The following is a 26,744-nucleotide window of genomic DNA, read 5'->3' as shown; positions in this document are numbered from 1 at the left end:
TGTCTGGCTGGATGTAAGGGATCTTTCAGGATTGTTAAACCTTTTTTCTGCAAAAGTGAAACATAGATCTCATCAATAGTGGGAAGATCACAACCAATCATTTTCGAAGCAACCCGAGTTATGTTACTAATCTGACTTCTCTGCTGAGCTGTGGAGCTGCCAAACCACACTATAAGTGAGAAAGTCAGCAAGCTTTTAATGACAGCTCTATACAAATTTAACATACCAACTTTAGATACTCCAAACTTTTCAAGCTGTCTTAAGAAAAAAAGCCTTTGATGAGATTTTTTAATAATGCCTCTTAGGTTGTCGTCCCACTTTAACATTGCAGAGATAGTAGTCCCGAGAAACTTAAAACATTGAACATTTTCAATGTCCTGACCATTAATAGTCAATGGCAAAACAGCATTTGTCTTCCGTCTGAAATTAAACACCATTTCCATTGTTTTTAGGACATTCACCTTCAAATTTTGAGTACAACTCCATTCGAACAGTGTAGAAACCTCCCTTCTATAGTCCGATTCGTTATTATTTGTAATTAAACCAATTAATGTAGTATCATCTGCAAACTTAAAAATTTGCACTGATTTACAATGTGAAACACAATCATTAGTGTAGGTATGTGGTTTAAACTGCATTACCCACCTTCCTCTTCTGGTTCCTCCTCTTCCTCTGTGGTTTCTGGGTAATATCTTGAGTTGACCTGCCTCTGAAGAGCTTCCAGCTTACTCTCATAGTCCTAAATGAAAAATCAGTGTTAAATTTGGATTTTATTGCCAGCTTCTTCAAGTTTCTACCTCTTAAAGACAAATTAAGCTCTTACTAGTGACTAGTCTAAAAGGACTTACTAGTCTCTGCTGTTCCAGAAGGTTGCTTGCTTCTTCTCTCTCCTTGCGGTACTGGTCCTCCAGCTCCTGTAACCTGTAAATGATGTGAGCATCAGAGTAAAGCCGGAAGAACTAGATATTGTAGCTGATACTAATCATAGGCTGGTTGATTTGCTGGTTTTAGCCAGTTGATCTGGTTCCCAGAGTGGTTTACATATCTAGATCAGTCATGAAACTCTACCTTGCTCCACATTTAAATAGTCTGTTTCAGGGTTCACTGTAGGTGGTCCTGGAGCATGTTATCAGAGCTGAAACCCTCCACCTCCTCCAGCTCCACCTATCTAGATTTGCTATGAGATATATGTACCTTTGCTCCATCTCTTGTTTCATATCAATGCCTTGTTTTTCCAGTAGTTCTCCTTGGGCAAAGGCCCAGTCCACTGGCTCCACAGGTGTGTCTGCACATGGGGTTCTCTCCCTCTCTTGCCGTGCTTGCTCAGGGTCATTGAAACGGAACACGTGGCTCTTGCCCATAATGATGCGGTTACCTAAGATAGATAACAGACAGGGTCAAAACATCTTACAGGCACTAAAAAAAAAAAGCTGTTCAACAGACCGGGCATGTTTTTGCCTATAAACTGAAGAAGTTACCTGATCTGAGAACAGTGGGCTCTGTCACTCTCTTCCCATTAACGTAAGTCTCTGCTCCCTCACAGGGCTCCAGGACCACCGTACCCTCTCCTGAGACATTTGTGCTACTTGTAAAGATACAGTGCTCGTCTTTAATGAAGTGGCCGCTCAGGACAATATCCTGCCGACTGCTGGCATCCTCACGGCCGACCCTGCCGGAAAACATGGAGGCCATATGTCAGAATAAAGGGGAGAAAATATGAAAAATGTAACAAAAAAATTTAATAATTTTTTAAGCCAATTTTAACATGATCTAATATTATAACACTTTTTTTGTGTATTATTTTGAAAAGATCATTAGTTAATGGTTAGTCATATAGTTAGAAATTTTTAATTTTTGAAATGATAAAAATGTATAACACTTTACAATAAGGTATAATTTGTTATCATTAGTTAATTTATTAAAGCTGCAGTCCGTAAGTTTTGCCTCTTTGTCGCCATTTCTGTTTGAAAACCTGCAATTGCAGCTGTGTACGGAATTATCTTCCTTGCGTGGGTTGTGAGTCGGCACGGCTGCAGCGCGGATTAATCTAATGTTTTGAGGAGTATGTATGGCAGTCAGTCAATGCACCGGTATGGATATTTACTGTAGTTCGCAATCACAGATTCTAGCCTACGTCTTGGAATATATGACCCAAATAAGTATTTTGTCATCTGAACAAGTAAGTAACAAGTCTGCCACATTTGTTCTGACCAACTGAGGAAAAAAAGCATTACAATAAATCGAGCTACCAATGGCGATTTAATCTAAAGATCAGTTAGCTCATATAACATCAAACCATGCAAATGATTATTATTGTTATACTTTATTCTCAAATTATTGTTAACAACATCAGCATTGCCTATAGTGTGTAGTAGCGTGTAGATTTCAATTTCTGTACAGTCTAACCTCTAATTGTCATACTGTTCGAATTTCATATTAAGAAATTAAATAAAAAGAAAATTCTTTTAACCCAAAAAGCAAATTATGCTCCCTTCGAACTGGTTGTCTTTAAAATACAAGGCTATCTGTAATCAGAAGCACATTTAAAACTGGAATATAATTTAATTTCATTCACATGTGTTTCATAAACAAATAATCCTTTCTGGATTACAATCCGCCATCAAAATGATAAATGTAATTATTCCAGCTGCTGTGAGAAAAGGCACATCCTCCAACTGCAGGATCCTCACATGCGATAGCCTAGTAGCAGGGACAACTTCTTTATATTTACAGATGTGACATAATGACACAGCGGCATGCTCGAATTTCCAGTGAAAACCTACCTGTACCACTCAAATTAGAAAACATTATTATAAGCTAACCGTTGTGAATCGGGCTAAAGTAAGGCGATAGTTTTGAACACTGGCTGGTTATGTACTTGCTCAAATATTGATTTCGGATCATTTTTAACCAAAAAAAGTTACGGACTGCAGCTTTAATTAAACTAACAATGAGCAATATGTTTTTACAACATTAGTTAATAAAAATGTTAACATATACAACTTTCAATCTTAAAATGTATTAGAAAATGTTGAGATTAACATTAATAAATGCTGTAGTATTTAATGCAAAGTACTGTTCATTGTTAGTTCATGTTAACTAACACACACCCTGCAATGTCTTTGTGAACCCCCAGTGGTCCATGGTTGAAAATACTGGGTGTAAATAAACAACATTCTTACTTGGTGATTCCATCTTTAATGTAGTACAACAAGCATTCAGACATCAGTGGATCTTCATTGAGGTTGACCAGGTGAGGTGTCTGAAAGTCAAATCATAAGGAAGTGCTGACTAAAGCATAAGACTTTCACTAGCTTCATTTTAGAAAACAAATATGATCTTCTAACCTTCTTTGGTGAAAAGACTCCAACAGTTCCTCCATCTTCCCTCATCGCCACACCCATTTCAGCCAAAAGTGCCTCCCTGATGAAAATAGAAGATTTTTACTTTTACTTATTGATTTATTTTTGTTTCACACAAAAAGTGAATTTCAGACACATTTCAAGATAAAATTCCTCTTAGGGGTCTCCAACCTTTCCATTCTAATTGCCTCAGTGCGACGAAGCTTCTCTTCCCAAGTTTCATTGAGTTCTGCGATTATCTTCTCAGTTTCCTAGTTGGAAAAGAGGTCGAACATCAAGAAGATCAGCTCTGGCCCTTATTACTTTATCAAACCATCCATCCAGTCATCCCATCAGCCTCTCTCTCACCTTCAGCCTCTCAATGGCTTCCTCGCTTCCCGGGCTGAACATGATCCGGTCATGCAGGCTGCTGATGGAGCCAGCTCGGCTGGACAGGGCAGAGAGGGAAGGTGAGGGACTCATCCCTGTCATGGCATTGGTCACTGTGGAGAAATCACCCCTTTGATTGACAGCCTGGATGCTACTGAGATTAGTCTTGTAACTGGACAAGTCTGGGCAACACGTGGGAACAGGTTGGAGAGTCAAAGGATAAAGTTGTGGTAAGAGAGAAAAGGAAAATCATGGAAACAGAAAAGAAGGGGGAAGGAGGAAGAGTAGAAAGTGTCAAACATAAAGCTGAAAAGCTAATTAAAAAGGTTATAAAGCTGCAGTGCGCAGGGCAGACGGCATCAATTTGAGGAATTCAGACGCTGTTGTGTGTTTTTATTTTTTCAAGTAAATCAGAACATCAAAAATTATTATTAATGGATTTTTCCCTCATGCCTCAAATTCATTGGACCATGCTTGAGATAATGAGCATGGAGATGAACTGAACACTCAATGTAATACTGATCTGTGACTACACAGACCGCATAGATGACCACATGCCTGTGCTTCACATAGAGGCAAATCTCAAGCAAAACCTCTAGAGCGCCTTTGGACCATCAGAGCAGCGGTGTCCAATAATTGTGTTGCCTGTCAGACTAATTAGGTTTATTTAAACTGATTAGTTGAAACTGCACAGCATGGACTTTGGTGGTCCAGAGATTCCTGCTTTGGCCATCGCAGGGGTCGGCAACATTAGAAAGGGTCAATACTGGCACACACATAAAAAGGACAGATGATTTACTGTATGATTGTTATATGATTGTAATATTCTTTAACTATTTATTATAAAATGTTGAGGTCAGATTCCAAAATGAACACTAATCAAGCAAATAAAAGTAAAAATAAGAGTATTCTGGAGAGTAAATGTTGATATGTGACGTGAACGATTCCAATTAAAGATTAATGAATAAGAAAAATCGTGATGTATCAGACAGCACAGCGCAAACCAAAAACTGATCCAATGCAATAGTGAGACACCCAAATAAATGTCTGTCCTGTGAGTTACACAGTCCTGTTCACAGTGCTGTATGGGTGACACACTTTGGCACTGCTTTTTCAGTTTTAATTTTATTACCAATATAAAGCTTCTATGAACAGATTTATAATATACTGTAAATAAACAGACTGCATTTCATGTATAAAAGAAGAAGGACAAATAAGTTGCCGACCCCTGGTTTATCATAAGCTGTGAAGCCTTTAAAAATACACACATTTGAGAGCAGATATCCCAGGAGCCTGTGCCCGATATGCTGAGAAAAACAGAGAGAGAAGACAAATCCTTCAGACACATTTCTAGAGCTGCTTTACTCATAATATCTCCTGGCAGCATTTGAATCTGAGAGGAAATCTGTCATTTTAAGTGGAGTGAAACGTTGTAGCTGCTCAGTTTGAAGCGTATCAGGTGACTCACTCTCAATGATGTCTCCAAGACCCTGATCATAGAGCAGATCCTTCAGACGTGCCACCTCTTCCTTCAGCTCACGCACCAGGCGGTTGTTGGGGTCTTCATTGATGACAGCGTTGCAGCGGATCTGCTTGGCTCGGTCAGCGTACCTGTGACAGTGATATTGCTATTAACTATCCAAAACCGTTTCAGAATGTGCCAAATAATTCAGCATTCAGAACATTACCTGTTGAGGCTAATAGCATCTAATGACAGATAAATTCTTCATAGCTAATGCATAGCCATTAACATACAAAAACAGCTTTTAGTGTTACTGTATTTTAATGACTGTAGGTTATTGGTTTAAAATACACTAATGCCTTTATGGCATCAGGTGGTTCTTACCTGAGCGTGCCGAGCGTCTCATCATAGTTAATATCAGCAGGGCTTAGAGCTGCTACCATAGCAGTGCGCGAGTTTCCTCCTGATAAATGATAAATGATAACCTTCAGGAATCTTTTTAATGTCTTGGGACCATACCACAGTTAAACTGACCACATTGACTGCAATATGCAATGCTTTGAGTGATGGAGAGCAATGATACTATATGTGCATGGTGCATAAAGCCTCATACCGAGGTTTTCCCTCAGCAGCCATGTCAGAACTGAATCTCTGTATGGAATAAAGCTCTCCACTTTCTTCTTCTTCTTGTTCTGTAGGGAGAACAGAAGTTGTGTCAATTGTCAAATCAATAAATGCTAATAAAAGAACAATTGAACCGATCCTTACCTTGTTTGGTGCAGAGTCCTACAAAACAACAATATTTTTTAATGTTTACCATTTTTTACTTTTCTTTTAAGAACTTTTATATGTAAACTGGGAGAATTCTTACCATCTCAGCCAGAGCAGAGATAACTTTGCCTAGTGTTGTTAAAGATTTGTTGATATTGGCTCCCTCCTAGAAAAACAACCAAGCACGCACATTTATATGATGCATTCATCTGAAATGACAAATTGTCATGAAACTCTGTTGAACTCAAAGTGACCCACCTTGAGTCTAGTGCCTTTAGCTCCAGTAGAATCAGCCCTCTCACTCCCTGCCAAGTCTACCAAGCTGATTTTGCTGACCTGTTTGCAAATGGAAATGTTTTGTCTAAGAACGGTAAAGCGCTCTAATGCACAAACCAGCAACTTCAGCCTCTGTCAAACTGCCAACATCCATCAGTGATGTTCGAAATGCAGAGTATCACCTACTTTTGCATTCTAGTCTATTTCTGAAGAGGCAGTCACATTTTCTCATATAGAACAATACTAAAATTTGCCATGATATGTGGAGACCTGGTGGGAAAGGCTGAAGGAGAGGATGCGGTACCTTTTCAGACGTGTTGTCTGTGCCACTATCATGTCGTTTCTGTGTGAAGATGATGTTGAACACAGCATGGGAGCGGCTGCTGGTCTCATTCATGTTGGTGGCCGCCACAGTCCTGATAACAAAAAAGTGATGCAGTGGTGAATAATTTGATTTCAGTTACATACATAAATACGTTATCTTACCCAAAAAGTACAAACTGATGCTTCATTTTTAGATTAATGCAATTTTCCCATAATTTCCATTCCCTCAAAATTATGTGCAGAGATACATACACTGTTGTTCAAAAATTATGTTACGGTCCCTATATAAGGATCTAGGAGTCAGAAGGGACACATAACATAATAGATGGACAACGGCTAATGTCTTCCAAATAATCCTTTATTTTAACACAAATTACTCACAAAAGTAATCAAAAGTAGGAGACGGGGAGCCCAGCAACAAAGGTAGAAATGGCTAAACTAATAGAAACAAGCTGGGACTCCCCACTCCAAACTAAAATTACAAACTAAGAAAAGGTGCTGACCTGTTTGCAAATGGAAATGTTTTGTCTAAGAACGGTAAAGCGCTCTAATGCACAAACCAGCAACTTCAGCCTCTGTCAAACTGCCAACATCCATCAGTGATGTTCGAAATGCAGAGTATCACCTACTTTTGCATTCTAGTCTATTTCTGAAGAGGCAGTCACATTTTCTCATATAGAACAATACTAAAATTTGCCATGATATGTGGAGACCTGGTGGGAAAGGCTGAAGGAGAGGATGCGGTACCTTTTCAGACGTGTTGTCTGTGCCACTATCATGTCGTTTCTGTGTGAAGATGATGTTGAACACAGCATGGGAGCGGCTGCTGGTCTCATTCATGTTGGTGGCCGCCACAGTCCTGATAACAAAAAAGTGATGCAGTGGTGAATAATTTGATTTCAGTTACATACATAAATACGTTATCTTACCCAAAAAGTACAAACTGATGCTTCATTTTTAGATTAATGCAATTTTCCCATAATTTCCATTCCCTCAAAATTATGTGCAGAGATACATACACTGTTGTTCAAAAATTATGTTACGGTCCCTATATAAGGATCTAGGAGTCAGAAGGGACACATAACATAATAGATGGACAACGGCTAATGTCTTCCAAATAATCCTTTATTTTAACACAAATTACTCACAAAAGTAATCAAAAGTAGGAGACGGGGAGCCCAGCAACAAAGGTAGAAATGGCTAAACTAATAGAAACAAGCTGGGACTCCCCACTCCAAACTAAAATTACAAACTAAGAAAAGGTACGTAGCGATGTCGCTGCGGAGCAAACTGTGGCTGGCAGAGCTCCAGCATGAGTTTGAGTTGCGTAAGTTTGAAATAGAGGAGACAGGAAGATGTGAATCTGTCCACGTTAGAGCTAGACAGTTAAGCAGAGATTCCGCTACTATGGAGACAGATTTTGATGTTAATAAATGCATTCGTTTAATCCCGCATTTTTCTGAGAGAGATGTTGACAAATATTTTGTGCTGTTTGAGTGGGTCGCAATGACCTTAAAGTGGCCTACAGAGGTTTGGCCTCTCCTTCTGCAGTGTGTGTTTACGGGTAAAGCCCAGGAGGCGTATGCCTCTCTCTCACCTGAGGCAAATTTAGATTATGACCAGATGAAGTCTGCCGTTTTAAGGTCTTATGAGTTGGTTCCTGAGGCTTATAGGCAAAAGTTTCGACGTTATAAGAAAGCCGAGGGCCAAAGTTATGTTGAATTTGGTCGTGAGAAAATGGTACTGTTTGATCGCTGGTGTTCTGCACAAGAGATAAAGAACTTTGAGCAGCTTCGTGATTTAATTCTCATGGAGGAATTTAAAAATGGCCTACCAGACAAAATTGCAACATTTAAATGAACAAAAAGTCACTAATGTGTCTGCTGCTGCGATATTAGCTGACGAAGATGTTCTGATCCACAAAGAGAGCTTTGAAAAGCCGCCTTTTCCTCTGTCACAGCCGGGTTACGCACGCTCACTTTGGTGAGCATGTTAGTTTTAAAGATGGTAATGTCGCTGCGGAGCAAACTGTGGCTGGCAGAGCTCCCCGGAGGGTCCGCCTCCTTCCACTTTATAGCTTCGTCTCCCCAGCTCAACCAATCCATCTTTTTCTTCAACGCGGAAGTAAGCCTATGGGTGAGACTTCCGGTTCATTAGCCGCTATAGGTAAATAACGAGGAGAATAACAACGTGCAGTAAACGGTAAAACTGTTTGCACTACAAACCAGTGTGTTCATAATTAAGATAATACATTAAAATAATATGATTAGACACACCAACTTTCAATATCAAGCAGCAAAACGAACTGTTTTGTTCAGCTAAAAATAGCTGGACGGAGTGGACGCAGATGAGACCGGAAGCCAGACCCATAGAATTTACAAATGGCCGCGCCCATTTTTACGACAAGAAAAAGGTGGATAAGGAACTAGCAAAACAAGAGAAAAATAAGACATTATAAACACTGTTTAATACGCCGTTTAAGACTCTGGGACGGGGCGTATGCGAAGCACGCGTAACACTAACACAATCGATGTTTCCCAGTTTTGATGCATAATGCTAGATAAAATGAGAATAATATTTCAGCCCTGAAATCTATGAACACTTGATGCATATGCCATACATCTTCGTTTACACATCTGTTATTGGGCACAGCTACAGGTAGCCTACAGTCACTGCATGTCTATTGGTTGATAGTAAATTATGTGACAGAAACATGTCATATATGTAAAATTTCCGCTCACCACGCAAGGCTCTATTGCTGATGAAAAAGCATGTTAAGTTAAGCAGAGATTCCGCTACTATGGAGACAGATTTTGATGTTAATAAATGCATTCGTTTAATCCCGCATTTTTCTGAGAGAGATGTTGACAAATATTTTGTGCTGTTTGAGTGGGTCGCAATGACCTTAAAGTGGCCTACAGAGGTTTGGCCTCTCCTTCTGCAGTGTGTGTTTACGGGTAAAGCCCAGGAGGCGTATGCCTCTCTCTCACCTGAGGCAAATTTAGATTATGACCAGATGAAGTCTGCCGTTTTAAGGTCTTATGAGTTGGTTCCTGAGGCTTATAGGCAAAAGTTTCGACGTTATAAGAAAGCCGAGGGCCAAAGTTATGTTGAATTTGGTCGTGAGAAAATGGTACTGTTTGATCGCTGGTGTTCTGCACAAGAGATAAAGAACTTTGAGCAGCTTCGTGATTTAATTCTCATGGAGGAATTTAAAAATGGCCTACCAGACAAAATTGCAACATTTAAATGAACAAAAAGTCACTATTGTGTCTGCTGCTGCGATATTAGCTGACGAAGATGTTCTGATCCACAAAGAGAGCTTTGAAAAGCCGCCTTTTCCTCTGTCACAGCCGGGTTACGCACGCTCACTTTGGTGAGCATGTTAGTTTTAAAGATGGTACAGCTAAGGTGAGCCCTGTGTGTGCTTACTGTAAAAAGCGGGGCCATCTAATCAACAGCTGTTTTCTGTTGAACAAAAAGAAACCTAAGGCAGTCGCGTTGGTCAAAATATCTACAGCACCGCAGCCCTCTCAATCTGAATGTATGCACTTGGACATTTATTCCCCTTTTATTATGAAGGGTGCAGTTTCATTGCCAGACAGCTGCATAAAAGTCCCAGTAACTCTTTTACGTGATACTGCTGCTTCTAGGTCTGTTATTCTTCAAAGTGTGTTACCTCTTTCAGATAAAACCTCCTTAAGCTGCGGTGAGCTGGTGCAGGGTTTTGGAATGAAGTTTGTTAATCTGCCCATGCACACTATTCAGCTCGAGTCGGACCTGGTATCAGGTCCAGTTGCGGTGGCTGCATGCACTGTTTTTCCCAGTAAAGGAGTGGATTTTCTTTTAGGCAATGATTTGGCTGGGGGTAAAATTCTAGTAAATCCCGAGGTTACTACTGTGCCCCTTGTCTTTGAAGGCCCTGATGAATTACAGATGAAATATCCCACAGTGTTTCCTGTGTGTGCTGTCACGCGTGCTATGGCCAAAGCTAATGTTTTAGAGCGTGATGGGTTAGAGGATAGCTTTATGATAGATCTTGATATAGAGTCTAAGTTATCCCCTGATATTAACTCTGCCGTGTGTCTTCCATCTACAGTCTCTGATCCCATGGCGTCATGTGACGGTGGCGTGCACAGTTCGTTCCATACTGTGTTAGAGCTGAAGAAGCCATTGGAGAGCTTTGGCGGAACGCACATGTCCCGGAAACATTTGATTTCTGAGCAGAAGCGTGATCAGTCACTCGCCTCTTTATTTGAATTGGTTGTTTCTGAGAATGAGGTTGCAGACATGGCTTCTGGCTATTTTCTTAAAAATTATGTCCTGCTGCGTAAGTGGACACCATCTTACGCTTTCACACAGGATGACTGGAGCATTGTTACACAGGTTGTCGTTCCAGACAAGTTTCGAAATGAAATACTTAGTCTGGCACACGACAATCCTTTAGCTGGTCACTTAGGTATTACTAAAACTTATAATCGCATCTTGCGCCAGTTTTTTTGGCCAGGGTTCAAACGGGATGTGCAGTTACACTGTAGAACATGTCATACATATCAAATATCTGGAAAGGCAAACCCACCCATCCCACCATACCCTTTGTATCCTATTCCAGCTGTTGATTCACCATTTGATCATGTTATCGTTGATTGTGTGGGTCCATTGCCCCGTACTAAATCTGGCAATCAGTTTTTACTGACCATTATGTGTGCTGCAACACGCTTTCCCGAAGCTATACCTATGAGTAAGATCACTGCACCGGCGGTTGTAAAAGCACTCATTAAGTTCTTTTCATTGTTTGGACTCCCTAAAGTAATTCAAACTGACCAAGGGACAAACTTTATGTCTCGTGTTTTTGCACAGGTGGCCGAACAGCTGAACATCACCCACCATTTTTCAAGTGCTTACCATCCGGAAAGTCAGGGCACACTGGAAAGGTTTCATCAAACTCTTAAATCCATGCTATTGTCTTGAATTTGAAAAAGAGTGGGATGATGGTGTACATCTTTTGCTGTTTGCAGCTCGGGAAGTTGTGCAGGAGTCTACTGGTTTCAGCCCAGCAGATTTAGTGTTTGCTCATAATGTGCGTGGTCCCTTAAAACTGCTTCGGGAGAATTGGTTGAATGAGTCCAAACCGCAAAATCTGCTCGATGTCAGCTCTTTTCGCTACAAGTTACACCGTGCTTGTGAGCTGGCTACACAAAATTTGTCTGCTGCCCAGTCCAGGATGAAAGGCTGGTTTGATAAAAAGGCCATGATCAGACAGTTTAAGCCTGGGGATAAAGTTTTGATGTTTTTGCCTATCCCTGGTTCCAGCCTTCAGGCACGTTATAGTGGCCCCTATGTCATAGAAAAGAGAGTTAGTGACAGGGATTATTTTGTGTCTACTCCTGATCGTGCACATCGTAGCAGGCTTTGCCACATTAATATGATTAAGCCTTATTATGATCGTGAGCATTTGAACAAACCTAGCTCTGGTGATAAACACAGTTCTGGCCTTGTCAAATGCTGAGTGTTTTTCAACATTATTTTCGCCTCGGTCTAGCATTTTGCAGGTACGTGATCCTTCTGTGTTACCATCACCGGGTGATGATATTGTCCTTGAGGCCCGTGAGTCATTGTCTGCTCCTGAAATTGGTTGTGACATTGAGAGTCCTTCTGTCGCTACAATTCAGGGCCATTAAAAAAATTCTGAGATGCTTGCAAATCGTGATACTTGTTTTTTTGCATCTCCCCTGTTCACAGCGTACAGATATAGTAAAGTTAATCAATTGTCATGTTTCGTTGTTTACGGATGTGCCGTCCCAAACACACGTATTGCAGCATGACATCGACGTTGGTGACAACACGCCGATTAAACAGCACCCGTACTGTGTCAATCCTGAAAAACATCAGCGCCTCCAAAACCAAGTTAACTATATGTTGTTGCATTGCATTGCGGAGCCCAGTATTAGTTCATGGAGTTCACAGCGGTTCTTGGGAATGGCGGGGTATTACCGTTGCTTCTGTAAAAAAATTTCTTCAGTGGTTGCCCCACTCACTGAATTGTTGAGTCCGAAAACTGTGTTTAAGTGGTCACCAGAATGCCAGCATGCTTTTGAGTCTCTTAAAGCCCTCCTGATGCATGCACCTGTCCTTGCTGCCCCAGTGTACGATCATGCTTTTAAACTAGCTATTGACGCTAGTGATGCTGGAGCAGGTGCTGTTTTGTTGCAGGATGGGCCTGATGGCGTCGAGCACCTTGTGTGCTATTTTTCAAAAAAAATTCAAAAATATCAAAAGTCGTATTCAACGATTGAAAAAGAGGCTCTTGCTCTAATTTTGGCCCTTGAGGCGTATTTGGTCAACATAGTTGTTCACTCTGCAACATGGGACGAGCACATCAATCAGTTAAAAAAAGTATTTCAGAGGCTGACTGAGGCAAATCTAACTGTTAATTTGGCTAAATGCGAGTTTGCTAAAGCGACAGTAGTCGCTTTAACTCCGCGTGCCAAAGAAATTAGTGCATTTGTTACCCCTGATGCATTTTTTCAGTATACTGTAATGCCTTTTGGGGTACGCAATGCGCCCGCTACTTTTCAGCGGTTAGTTAACCGCGTTTTGTGGGGGGTGCCAGGGTGTGAGGCGTATTTGGTCAACATAGTTGTTCACTCTGCAACATGGGACGAGCACATCAATCAGTTAAAAAAAGTATTTCAGAGGCTGACTGAGGCAAATCTAACTGTTAATTTGGCTAAATGCGAGTTTGCTAAAGCGACAGTAGTCGCTTTAACTCCGCGTGCCAAAGAAATTAGTGCATTTGTTACCCCTGATGCATTTTTTCAGTATACTGTAATGCCTTTTGGGGTACGCAATGCGCCCGCTACTTTTCAGCGGTTAGTTAACCGCGTTTTGTGGGGGGTGCCAGGGTGTGAGGCGTATTTGGTCAACATAGTTGTTCACTCTGCAACATGGGACGAGCACATCAATCAGTTAAAAAAAGTATTTCAGAGGCTGACTGAGGCAAATCTAACTGTTAATTTGGCTAAATGCGAGTTTGCTAAAGCGACAGTAGTCGCTTTAACTCCGCGTGCCAAAGAAATTAGTGCATTTGTTACCCCTGATGCATTTTTTCAGTATACTGTAATGCCTTTTGGGGTACGCAATGCGCCCGCTACTTTTCAGCGGTTAGTTAACCGCGTTTTGTGGGGGGTGCCAGGGTGTGAGGCGTATTTGGTCAACATAGTTGTTCACTCTGCAACATGGGACGAGCACATCAATCAGTTAAAAAAAGTATTTCAGAGGCTGACTGAGGCAAATCTAACTGTTAATTTGGCTAAATGCGAGTTTGCTAAAGCGACAGTAGTCGCTTTAACTCCGCATGCCAAAGAAATTAGTGCATTTGTTACCCCTGATGCATTTTTTCAGTATACTGTAATGCCTTTTGGGGTACGCAATGCGCCCGCTACTTTTCAGCGGTTAGTTAACCGCATTTTGTGGGGGGTGCCGGGGTGTGAGGCGTATTTGGACGACATAGTTGTTCACTCTGCAACATGGGACGAGCACATCAATCAGTTAAAAAAAGTATTTCAGAGGCTGACTGAGGCAAATCTAACTGTTAATTTGGCTAAATGCGAGTTTGCTAAAGCGACAGTAGTTTACCTTGGTAAAATTGTGGGTGGTGGCATGGTAAAGCTGGTAAATGTAAAAATTGAGGCCATCACGTCATTCCCAGTTCCTTCCACTCGTCGCGAATTACAGCGGTTCTTGGGAATGGCGGGGTATTACCGTTGCTTCTGTAAAAAAATTTCTTCAGTGGTTGCCCCACTCACTGAATTGTTGAGTCCGAAAACTGTGTTTAAGTGGTCACCAGAATGCCAGCATGCTTTTGAGTCTCTTAAAGCCCTCCTGATGCATGCACCTGTCCTTGCTGCCCCAGTGTACGATCATGCTTTTAAACTAGCTATTGACGCTAGTGATGCTGGAGCAGGTGCTGTTTTGTTGCAGGATGGGCCTGATGGCGTCGAGCACCTTGTGTGCTATTTTTCAAAAAAAATTCAAAAATATCAAAAGTCGTATTCAACGATTGAAAAAGAGGCTCTTGCTCTAATTTTGGCCCTTAATAATTTTGAGGTTTATATTGGTTCCTCCTCTTGTCCAGTTACTGTTTATACAGACCACAATCCTCAAATTTTTATTCATCAAATGCGCAATTCCAATCAGCGCCTAATGAGATGGGCTTTGTTTGTCCAAGCTTTTAATTTAGAAATAAAACATATAGCCGGTAAAAATAACGTTCTGGCAGATGCATTGTCGCGTGTTGTTACGTGGTGATTGGTGGCTTTCTTTTTTTCGGCTCACCATTCACCATCTGGGGATGGGGGTGTTACGCGTGCTTCGCATACGCCCCGTCCCAGAGTCTTAAACGGCGTACTAAACAGTGTTTATAATGTCTTATTTTTCTCTTGTTTTGCTAGTTCCTAATTGGTTGAGCTGGGGAGACGAAGCTATAAAGTGGAAGGAGGCGGAACCTCCAGGGAGCTCTGCCAGCCACAGTTTGCTCCGCAGCGACATCGCTACGTACCTTTTCTTAGTTTGTAATTTTAGTTTGGAGTGGGGAGTCCCAGCTTGTTTCTATTAGTTTAGCCATTTCTACCTTTGTTGCTGGGCTCCCCGTCTCCTACTTTTGATTACTTTTGTGAGTAATTTGTGTTAAAATAAAGGATTATTTGGAAGACATTAGCCGTTGTCCATCTATTATGTTATGTGTCCCTTCTGACTCCTAGATCCTTATATAGGGACCGTAACAGGGTCAGTACGATTTTTTTTTAAAGAAAGTCATACCTTTATTTAGTTAGGACACATTAAATTTATTAAAAGTAACAGTTTATAATGTTACAAAAGATTTATATTTCAAATAAATGCTGTTCTTTTGACCTTTCTATTCATCAAAGAATTCTATAAACAACATTGTAGTTTCTACAAAGCTGCACTATTATTTTCAACATTGAAAATAATAATTTCTCTTGAGTGCCAAATCAGCATATTAGAATGATTTCTGAAGGATCATGTGACACTAAAGACTGGAGTATTGAGTGCTGAAAATATATATTAAATTACTTATTTTAAATTGTAATAATATTTCACAATATTACTGTTTTTATTCTATTTATAAGGGACTTTCTAAACATTTTCAAAATCTTAACCCCAAACATTTGAAATGGTAGTGTAATCTATACTCATAAATTGGTGTCACCTTGCTTTGTTTCCAGAGTCCATCAGGTCCTGTATGTCATTGTAGGAAGTTACAGCCAGTTTTGATAGGTCCTCCACATACGGTCCCATCAGAGGATGCTCTCGCACACGCAGATTCCCTTTGTTCTTTGGGTTCAGAAGGTCCCGCACACGCTCACAGTAGATCTCCATGTAACTGACCTGAAAAAACAACAACATTTTCACTTGCTATACTGATTCTACGGTAAGAATGCAATTTATGATGCAGGTGCTGCTCTTACCTCAACCGAGTATGACATGCTGTTTTCATTATTGGCACTGATCTTGGTAAACAGGTCCTCACATAGCTGTCACAGATAGATTCAGCATTATGAATGTGTTAGCTCAAACCTGGCAGCATCTAAGCTACAGTATTTGCTACAATATCAAAGACAGCAATAATGTCAATTACAGATGGTATTATAGTGTACTACCAATGGGATGATGCCTTCTTGGTCTTTCTCTTGCTTGCCCATCATGGTATATGACTTTCCTGCCCCAGTTTGCCCATAGGCAAAGATACAGACGTTATATCCCTCGAAAGCATGCAGAAGCATTTCTTCCCCTATGTCTTTAAAAACCTGCTTTTGGCATGCATAATTCACATCTTCTGGCTGTTGAAGACAGAAATGCACAAAGCACAAAAATAAATAATCATAAATGTCTCAATAACAGTCATCATGATCACAGAAGAATTCAAAATAGCAGCAGGGAGTTTTGTAAGAGGCAGATTCACGTGTGGCTGACTCTGAACTTTTATAAAGAATATCTCTTTGGATTTGAGACTTTAGTCTTTGCAACTTTACAGATCTTCTTTATGCACCAAGAGCTTGTAACACTTCAAAGAGAAGGAAAAATTTAAATCGCATCATATGACCCCTTTAATATCAAGAAACTCACCGTTGTATGTGACCAATAGGAATAGTCAAAGTTGAAGCTCTTGCTCTCCTTCGGCAGTTTTGGGTTTATAATTGCTAGAAAACAAAGAGAACATGTCAATAAGAATAAATATACAATCTAATGGAGAAAACAACAAACTAAATAAAACTATTTCCAGCCTCATCATTCAATTTCAGTCATGCTCAGACCTGAAGTCTGGTAGAAGATGATACTAAAACTTCATGATGAGGACAGAGGTACTTCACTATTTATGTATTTATACCGTTCAAAACTTTGGGTTTAATAAGATTACAAAAATGACAGTAAAGGCATTTATAATAACGATTTCTTTTAAAAATAAAGTGTTCTTTTGAACTTTAAACCTTTAAAAAACATGTCTTACTGTTTCCACAAAAATATTAAGCAGCACAACTGTTTTCAATATTGATGATGATAATAATAAATGTTTCTTGAGCATCAAATCAGCATATTAAAATTATTTCTAAAGGATCATTTGACACTGAAGACTGGAGTAATAGCTGCTGAAAATATAGCTTTGCCACCACAAGAAATAAATTCGATTTTAAAATATACTAAAATAGAAAGCAGTTCGGTTAGATTATAATAATATTTCACAATATTATTGTATTACTGTATTTTTCATCATAAGAGAAGTCTTTTAAAAACGTTTAAATGGCACTCTATACTCTAAATAAACATTACATTAGATTTTACATTACATTTAGTCATTTAGCAGACGGTTTTATCCAAAGCGACTTACAATCAAAATCAACAAAATCAACAAAATGATATACAAGCGACTTGGGGGAAGTCGTGGCCTAATGGTTAGAGAGTCGGACTCGTAACCCAAAGGTTCGGCAGGAATTGTAGGTGGGGGGAGTGAATGTACAGTGCTCTCTTCCACCTTCAATACCACGACAGAGGTGCCCTTGAGCAAGGCACCGAACCCCCTTGCTCTGGGTGTTCACTGCTGTGTGTGTGCACTTAGGATGGGTTAAATGCAGAGCACTAATTCCTAGTATGGGTAAACATACTTGGCCACATGTCACTTCACTTTCACTTTCGTGCTATAACAAGTCTCCGTTAGCTTAACGCAGTACACCTAGCAAAGGTTTTTTAAATAATATAATAAATACAAAGAAAACAGATAGAATAGAAAAAGAATAGAGCAAGCTAGTGTTATAAGTCTTTTTTGCTTTTGTTAATTGTATAATAAATGAAAAGAAAACAGATAGAATACAAAAAGATTAGAAAGCTAGTGTTAGTTTTTTTTTTTATAAAGAAAACAAGCAGCAAATGAATAGAGTCCAAGGCTAAAAGGGACAAGTATTTTTTTTAAAGAATAGAATTAGAATAGAGAGTGCTAGAGTTAGAGGGTCAAATAAAGATGGAAGAGATGTGTTTTAGCCGATTCTTGAAGATGGCTAAGGACTCAGCTGCTTGGATTGAGAATAAACTAATTGAAATAAACAAATTAATTACATTTTAATTATAATTATAAATTGTATACCATTTATATAAATTAAATTAAGACCTGAATGTCTGTTTATTTATCCACAAAAGCCATGTTCAAAAAAGACAAAAATATCATAACAGCATTTTCTGCACTGTCAATATACCATAAGGTTATATATGCGTATGTTGGCATGTTTCAGGACAGATGAGTCTAAGGAAGCGTGAATCATGCCATCCCTGGGGTTCTGGGAATGAGGTCGTGAACCTCCCTGCATCCTTTCACCAGCACAAAGCTGTGCAGTGTGTCTGACCTCACACTCTGCATCAGCTGACTCTGCTTTCCCACTCACGCTGCAGGCAGAACAACAGGGCAGTTTTTGGAGCTGCTCTAGAAATGGGGGCTTGAAATGTCACAGAATTTGTGGCATGAAATGGACTTTGTTTCTGAACATGTCCAAGTCTTTTGCTAAAGGCACGTGAAATGAACATTTACCAGTGATAAATATTTTTACTGTCCATGTTTTCCATTATTTTTATTAAAATGTATTTATTATAAAAATGTTGTGACAAAGAAATTATTTTGCTATTTTTCTTGCATAATAGTGACAAACAATTGTCAGATGAACAAACCAGTCTGCATCTTTTAGCGAAACTTAAAAAGTATGTTTCTCATATTTTTGTCTTGATAGATAAATGCAACAATATTGCACACCATTTTTATAGTTTGACTTCTTTTATTTATTAAATATATTTGTACAACTACTGAAACTTTGAGAACAAATGTACAGTAAATCTGAAGTAATCAAATAGTCAGCTGGTGACAGATTGCACACCTCACCAATTAAAAAACCTTTACCTGAAAAACTAAAGCATGACCCCTTTGACATTTTCAAACCTGTAAGCCTAGAAATGCACTAATATTCTCTCTCATGGGTGTGCTGATGAGAGACCATGAATAAATATTTAATTATAGTCATAAATTATTCCTACAGCACAGTGACAATCCTTTCTTACTCAGATGAGTTCAAATAACCATTGGCAGCAAGTGAAAATATGCGTTTTGAAAGAACACTCACTGGTAGTGTTGCCTGACATTTGGATGATACACTTGCTCTCTTTTCCAATCTCTCGTGAATTGAAGGGACGGACCCTCACGGCTACTTTCACCGAGGCACCTGCCATGGTGTCTGAGTGCTGGAGCTCTGCTACTGCACAGGAACTGATGGGACAAAGCCCAGCCGGGAATCAGAGGCCACCTGCCACCTGAAGAAAGAAACGCAGACATGCTACTGTATGTGCAGGAATATCAAAAGAATATGTGTTCTTTTACTTCACTATAGAATTAAGAGTACAGTAAAGATACAGTTAGGCAATTAGAATAACAAAACACCATGTTTCATCAACAATCAACTCTTCTTTTGCAAAACAAGAGGCCTACTCTTTAGATTTAGTACCTTAGCAATTCACTTCAAGAGATAATTAAAGAAAATCCCCATAAATCTGTTCAGGCGATTGTACTGGCTAAGTTACACCACTGATAATTTAATTTAGGTAATGGAGTTCTCTGAGATCCAGACCATGACTCATCAGGACTTTTATCACATTCAGTAGGTTACTGTGCATCAGATATGGCTATGTGAACTTGTAAAACTATATGTAGCGAAACAGACTTACAAACGGGTTTAGGATTCATATGTGCAGATTTATTAAAAGAACAAACAAAAAGCTTGTTCAAATCAGAATCCAAGAACAAGGTCAGCCAGCCGGCAAAATTCAGGCCAATTCAAGGCATGCAGACACACTAACACTACTCGTATTGCAGATATCTTCATACCAAATTAAGAGCTCTGATAACCGATCCAAAACCAGGTACAATATCAGAAAACTGATGGAAACACCGCAACAATTAAAAAATGACAGATTTTCTTGTTTACTACTGTTACTCTTACTAAATCCATTTCACAGATTACAACAAAGCAATATCATTTCATTATTAAATTAATAAGTAAATTCACATTCTCATGGCCCCTGGGATTCTTTGTAATAAATGTTGTTTCATTATATGGGTTTCAACCATACATTGATTGTGATTATTTATAAATATGGGAATTGCACTGTATCTGTATGCAATTATCATAACAGCATCTTAAAAATAAACTCTGGGTCAGTGACATTTCATTTCAACAACTCTGAACAAAAGATTATGACATCCAACATAACCCATTTAATAACTGTCCAACTGTGGATATAGTAATCAATTTAAAAGAACTGACAAAAAAGAAATGGAAGTGGGTCAAGTTTTATGTCAATTTTTTGATACTGCAAAATATCATGCAAATTCATGGTTTTAATAATGATGATGGATTAGAAAAACTGTCCTAGTTTCTTCTTTTCTAAAAAGCATATCAACAAATTTACTTAAGGTGCCATGAGGAATAAAAATGATTTAGAAATGATTTGGAAAAAAAGACAACATATATGTGACCCTGGACCACAAAACCAGTCTTAAGTCACTGGGGTATATTTGTACCAATAGCCAAAAAAACACTGTATGGGTCAAAATTATCAATTAGGATATTAAGTAAAGATCATGTTCCATGAAGATATTTTGTACATTTCTTACCGTAAATATATCCAAACTTAATTTTTGATTAGTAATATGCATTGCTCAGAACTTCATTTGGACAACTTTAAAGGCGATTTTCTCAATATTTTGATTTCTTTGCACCCTCAGATTCCAGATTTTCAAATAGTAAATCTCAGTCAAATATTGTCCTATCCTAACAAACCATACATCAATGGAAAGCTTATTTGCTGATTTATTGATGTATAAATCTCAATTTTTTAAAAAATTGACCCTTATGACTGGTTTTGTGGTCCAGGGTCACATATAGGCTATTTATTGCAACATTTAATATTGAAAATTCTCCTATTCATTTACACTTTGATTATTTTTCTCCTTAATTTTACTGGCAACTTAATGTGGGATGCCCACCCATAGTGAGATATTCAGAATTAAAAATAGAATCTGGCTATTAATAACAAGCTGTGGATTAATTTGGACAGCATTTGTCCATACACTAACTCTATCCAGAAAAAGACTGGGCTAAGTGCCATCCTTCGAGCAAAAATTCATAGTTATGTTTGTACACAATACGGAGCAAATGCTATTTACCACATTTGGCCCTCATAGTCTGCTGAAAATGGCCGACGGTCAGAGCTGTCATGAATCAGCTGTGATGGACGCGCATTTGCGCCAGCTTCAGCCCAGCCAGCAAAACAAACGCAATGAAGCCGTTTTAACGGTCATTAAGCAAACCAATTATGCAAAACAAGGTTATCGTATATAAACGTGTACCCCATCTGTTTATATTTAGAGCTGCGTCTGCGTAGATGCTGAGATGCGGCAGCAACACCCAGCATAGCCTACACTGCTAGCGACGCGACATACAAGATCGCTCCCAATATAATCAACTAAATTATAACACGATTATAATCGACATCATCTAGTTTACATTGCGATTTTTCAAAGCGTTTCAGCGTATCGCGTCGTTGTAGACCCGAGGTGGTAAAGTGTGACGCGTCTGTTACTATGGCAATATTTTGTCAGAATCTTTAGTACAGAGCAGAATACAGGCAAATATACAGAATTTAATTTCTAATATTAGCTAAATAAATCAATCGTTTCCTGATCCGCAAATATTAGTGCGCACTGTATTCATCCTCCCTAACGCATCTAATTAAAAAAGCTACATATATTCATCTTTTCCCTCAGTAATTGTCCGTTTAATCTTTCTGGTCTTAGAAATAAAAACATCTGAGTTATGAAAAAGGCCCAGATTTCATGACATGGCCTCACCCTGCACGCATAAACAGCATCCTTCATCACCATGGCTAGTTTTAGGACTGACGATGCATGTAAATAAGACTGAATAGCACTTTTACATTAAATGTCTTTTGATATCCAATAATAATAATAATATATATATTTATAGTTATATACGTCCAAAAACAGTATGATAATACAAAATCAAATTTAAATAAACATCTCCTTCAAGATCTTTTCCATTCTTTTCTTATTCTTTTCTATTATAACAGCCTCTGTGTGGCTTTCGGGACAGGACTACAGGGGAATAGTGCACCACCCTCCTTATTCTCATAAGAGACATGAAAAACAATGGTTTAAAAACACAAAATCACACAAACAATAATCAAGATCTCACATACCTGATTCCTGATGACAATATCCTGTTGAGATTGCGGACAGCAGTGGGCTATTCCATCAAGTCTGCTATCATCCGCCGTCTTCTTCCTCACCCAGCTGTTTTATTTTTTTCCTATAGGCTCTCAGCCTCTCCCTTGCTCAGCAACATCAATGCAGGTGGAGCCTCCCCCTGGCAAGATCATCAGACTGAGGGAGTCTGGTTTTGCAGGGCCTGGTACGCAGTGGTGCGTCAGGAAGCTGAGGGAGGGGTTAATTGATGCGGGAATGCGCTGAGAGACTGTGTTTCTTCAGCGCAAAATGGCTCTTACGGCGGAGCCAAGGATGATGATCAGCCGTGAGGCGCTGATGGCATCATCAGTGTGGCATGGATGCAGCACGGGGAGAGAGAGAGAGAGAGAGAGAGAGAGAGGGAGAGGGAGAGAGGGAGAAACAGTCAAAAGTTCACTTCAAGAATGACCAAGTGGTGTGAAGGAGTTTGAAGTTCGGTCATTGGAAAAAAAAACAGAGCAAACTGAATGAAAACGAGAGAGATTTCAGTCGAGAAAGCAGTCGATTATAGGAAGCACGGACTTTATTAGAGCCACAGAAAGAAAATGTTTCGCTGAAAAATGCATTATAAGTCATTATGTACATTAACAATAATTTGGGACAAATATAATACAATTTAATGGGAAACTCTGTGAGTAGTCGCCGGTCGGTGTGCGTACACTCATAGAAAACACTGTGATACCATTTTAAAGTGGTGCGGCGCAGTGCAGCGCTTTTCGCCCGACACCGGATTAGACTGGATTAGCCTCTTGTTTCAAAGGTGGAACTGTCAAAGATGACTTTTAGAAGAAGACACCGTAAACTAGGCTGGTAGTTTGTTTTTTCCCTCGACTAGGGTAGGGGGAGAGGACCTAGGTTCAAGTCACGGTTCGCTACTGCCAGCTGCAATTGCCTTGGCAATACAAATGTATAATTTTTGTTATGCCAATAAAGCACTCTTAAATTGAATTGAAATTGAGAGAGAGAGAGAGGAAGGGTGTGACAACAGCATCACAGGACAGTCAAAAGACCACGGTTCACGGATTTGCTTCCGTGTCCTCGAATATAAACCACAGTGTTAAAAGCACAAAGAGCTCATTTTAAATTCTAAGCTCAGCCGGTAAGGTTTGTGTCTCAGTATGCACAGCACAGACCCTCTCAATGGACTCATTATGAAGGCTGAGGATGCCAGCTAAGCTTATGCAAAGAGACAAACAAGTTGGGTTCACTTATAAAAAATAAATAAATAAATAATAAGACCTGCAATGTACACTACAGTTCAAAAGTAATACTTTTATTCAGAAAAGATGTTACCGTTAAAAGTAACGGTAAAGACATTCACAAAAGATTTCAATTTAAAATAAATGCTGTTCTTTTGAGCTTTCGATCTGACACTGAAGACTGGAATAGATTACATTTAAAAAATAAATTAAAATAGAAAATGGATATTTAAAATTTTAGTAATATTTTACAATTTCTTACTACTGTATTTTTGTTCAAATAAATGCAGCCAAGGTGACTTCTTTCAAAATCATAAAAAAAAAAATGTATCAACCCGAAATTTTACAAAACAGTACATGAACAATATCTTTGTACATCCATGTCAATTTCATTGATACCTGTACAAAGGAAGAGAGGGGCCTAAACTAAAAAGAATATTTAAATGTTTTAAATATTTTTAAACGATACATTTTAAATATTATTTTTAATAAAACATAATTTATATTTTTAAGCAATTCATAACTTGACAATCGCCATCTAAATAAAATAAATACAATTTATGTGAATGCGTTACATGAAGGACGCCCATTTTCTCCATATTTTAGAATGTTTCCGCCTAGCGCTTGCGGCTCTGTGATTGGTGGCTCAGCTATGAAATTATAGAGAATGGCAGAAAAATTGACCAATCATATCTTTCTCTCTACAGCTCTGGGTGGGCCTTGCTATCGCTAACTTTATGACAAGTTCAGTGTTTTTTCACTGTGGAAAAAAATCGGCTAATAAACTAACTAGCTATTATTCAAGTCACGATAAAAGCCGCAAATAAGGTAAGTGAAGACATTTATTAGGCCGCTGTGCCAATAATAATATTATTTAATATTAATAATAATATTATTATTTATTATAAACACTGATAGTTTGACATAATTTGTTGGCTCACATTAAACACACATTAGCTACATTTGTTGGTTTTGTGCATAGACCAATTGTGTGATGATGCATTTGTAATGAGTATTTTCATTTGACTTAAATTGAGCTATGTATTATTTTGGTGAAATCAGTTACTCTCGCAGTGCATTTGGTTTTTCTTGTTGCATTTCTGAAAGGCGAACCGCACACCGGACGAGAAGCGCAGCGTTCAGTTCAAGATGACAGTCCAAAACCAATCAATCCATTTTCCCAACAGTCAAAAGTTCACTTCAAGAATGACCAAGTGGTGTGAAGGAGTTTGAAGTTCGGTCATTGGAAAAAAAAACAGAGCAAACTGAATGAAAACGAGAGAGATTTCAGTCGAGAAAGCAGTCGATTATAGGAAGCACGGACTTTATTAGAGCCACAGAAAGAAAATGTTTCGCTGAAAAATGCATTATAAGTCATTATGTACATTAACAATAATTTGGGACAAATATAATACAATTTAATGGGAAACTCTGTGAGTAGTCGCCGGTCGGTGTGCGTACACTCATAGAAAACACTGTGATACAATTTTAAAGTGGTGCGGCGCAGTGCAGCGCTTTTCGCCCGACACCGGATTAGACTGGATTAGCCTCTTGTTTCAAAGGTGGAACTGTCAAAGATGACTTTTAGAAGAAGACACCGTAAACTAGGCTGGTAGTTTGTTTTTTCCCTCGACTAGGGTAGGGGGAGAGGACCTAGGTTCAAGTCACGGTTCGCTACTGAATAATAATAATAATAATAATAAAGAAAAGTTTTTTTTCACTCTGATGCGTAACCTTTCATAATAAGCGAGAAAAAGACAATGTTGTTCAATTCCTTTTGAAGATCATTTTATATTGTACTAAAGTCAAATTGAAAATGTTATAACTTCAATGGGCTAAAATGATTTTAGCAGAACAGCCCCATCTACCGGACAGCTGACATTCTGCTACACTACATTACACGAGGCCGTCAATTTAAATGGTTCCTGACAAACACACTTTTTCAATTAGTTTTTGAATTGTAGTTTAATGGGGTCAAGGTCATCTATATCTACCTGAACGTCTCCATTTGTCAGTACGTGTTACATCAGGGTACATGTCCCGTCTTTCACAAAAGCATGGCAAGAGTTGAGTCACTTCTGTCTCTTACTCTGGCCTGTGAAGTGGGTGTTTGAGCCCCACCACAGTGCAAAGGGCACACAAGGTTAAACATTGCATTTCCACTTATTTACTGTGCAGACTAATTATTTACTGCAGGATAAGTGATGGGGACCAGTGCTCTGGTCAAAGTCCCCGCTCTGACATCAGCATCGGCTTCCTATGACACACGAGTAGTGTGCTTTTAGAGAATCAATATGTTCTGATCAGGTACTTTTGTACAGAGTAAGCATTCTTGTACTGACTGGGAACAGCACAATCTATTCACGTTCAAGACTTTGTTCGTACATAGTTATATAAATATGATGAAATGAATTAATATAGTAATTAAAATAAATAAAGGAACAGTTTACCAAAAATGAAATTTTTCTGAAAATGTTCTCTCCCTCCCAAAATATAGATGAGTTTGGTTCTTTATGGGAACAAATTGGGATAAATTTAGCATTACTTGTCGTCAGAACAGCTGATAAAACGTTTGATAAAAAGATCACAATAATCCCAAGTAATCCACATGACTCCAGTCCATCAATTAACGTCTTGTGAAGTGAAAATCTGTGTTTGTAAGAAACACATGTTAATATGTTAATATGTTTTTAACCATTGCTTCCAGCTAAAATATGAGTCCTCTATCCATAATATTTCTTTTTAGTGAAAAAGTTGCTTTTGTCTGAATCAGGTGAGAAATATGCACAGATCAAGCACTGTTTATAAGCCAAGACAGTCCAGAACAGTTCTAAACAAATATTTTGGTGGATTTTGATGTGAGAGGACAACATTGAAGGACTTTTTTTTTTTACTGGAGAAAGTGTTATTATGGATAGAGGACAGAAATGACAGTTTAATGTTAAAAAGGCTTAAAAAATATGGTTTCTTGTATACAAACATGCAGGTTTTGGTTTCACAAGACATTAACTGATGGACTGGAGTCGTGTAGATTACTTGTGGATTACTGTGGTGTTTTTATCAGCTGTTTGGACTCTCATTCTGACGGCACCCATTCACTGCAG

The 26,744-nt window shown here is 38.9% G+C and overlaps 1 protein-coding gene across 10 annotated transcripts in view; it reads right to left on the bottom strand.

Annotated features, from left to right (window-relative positions):
* Positions 1 to 22,717, bottom strand: part of kif1ab (kinesin family member 1Ab) — a 53,952-nt gene extending 31,235 nt beyond the window's left edge. For 4 of the 10 annotated variants that reach the window (XM_016278406.1, XM_016278407.1, XM_016278412.1 and 1 more), the window contains exons 1-16: positions 6,545 to 6,652; positions 6,223 to 6,300; positions 6,065 to 6,130; positions 5,962 to 5,979; positions 5,807 to 5,885; positions 5,578 to 5,656; positions 5,200 to 5,342; positions 5,000 to 5,038; positions 3,711 to 3,913; positions 3,534 to 3,613; positions 3,348 to 3,423; positions 3,183 to 3,262; positions 1,479 to 1,669; positions 1,195 to 1,375; positions 849 to 921; positions 646 to 739 (exon numbers count right to left, since the gene is read on the bottom strand). In XM_016278406.1, the coding sequence (XP_016133892.1) occupies positions 646 to 739; positions 849 to 921; positions 1,195 to 1,375; positions 1,479 to 1,669; positions 3,183 to 3,262; positions 3,348 to 3,423; positions 3,534 to 3,613; positions 3,711 to 3,913; positions 5,000 to 5,038; positions 5,200 to 5,342; positions 5,578 to 5,656; positions 5,807 to 5,885; positions 5,962 to 5,979; positions 6,065 to 6,130; positions 6,223 to 6,300; positions 6,545 to 6,637 (1,573 nt within the window). In that variant the 5' untranslated portion in view covers positions 6,638 to 6,652. Of the gene's footprint in view, positions 1 to 645; positions 740 to 848; positions 922 to 1,194; positions 1,376 to 1,478; positions 1,670 to 3,182; positions 3,263 to 3,347; positions 3,424 to 3,533; positions 3,614 to 3,710; positions 3,914 to 4,999; positions 5,039 to 5,199; positions 5,343 to 5,577; positions 5,657 to 5,806; positions 5,886 to 5,961; positions 5,980 to 6,064; positions 6,131 to 6,222; positions 6,301 to 6,544; positions 6,653 to 7,311; positions 7,424 to 15,796; positions 15,976 to 16,055; positions 16,122 to 16,247; positions 16,428 to 16,713; positions 16,788 to 19,244; positions 19,432 to 22,395 lie in introns of those variants that run through there. The other 6 variants (XM_016278411.1, XM_016278414.1, XM_016278415.1 and 3 more) reach the window with 4 other exon arrangements.
* Between the last annotated feature and the right edge of the window lie 4,027 nt (positions 22,718 to 26,744).

This window comes from Sinocyclocheilus grahami, unplaced genomic scaffold, assembly GCF_001515645.1.
Source record: "Sinocyclocheilus grahami isolate Dianchi unplaced genomic scaffold, SAMN03320097.WGS_v1.1 scaffold121.1, whole genome shotgun sequence".
Lineage (NCBI taxonomy): Eukaryota > Metazoa > Chordata > Actinopteri > Cypriniformes > Cyprinidae > Sinocyclocheilus > Sinocyclocheilus grahami.
Note: the sequence above shows the minus strand (reverse complement) of the source record. Positions and strands in the feature narration are given on the sequence as shown.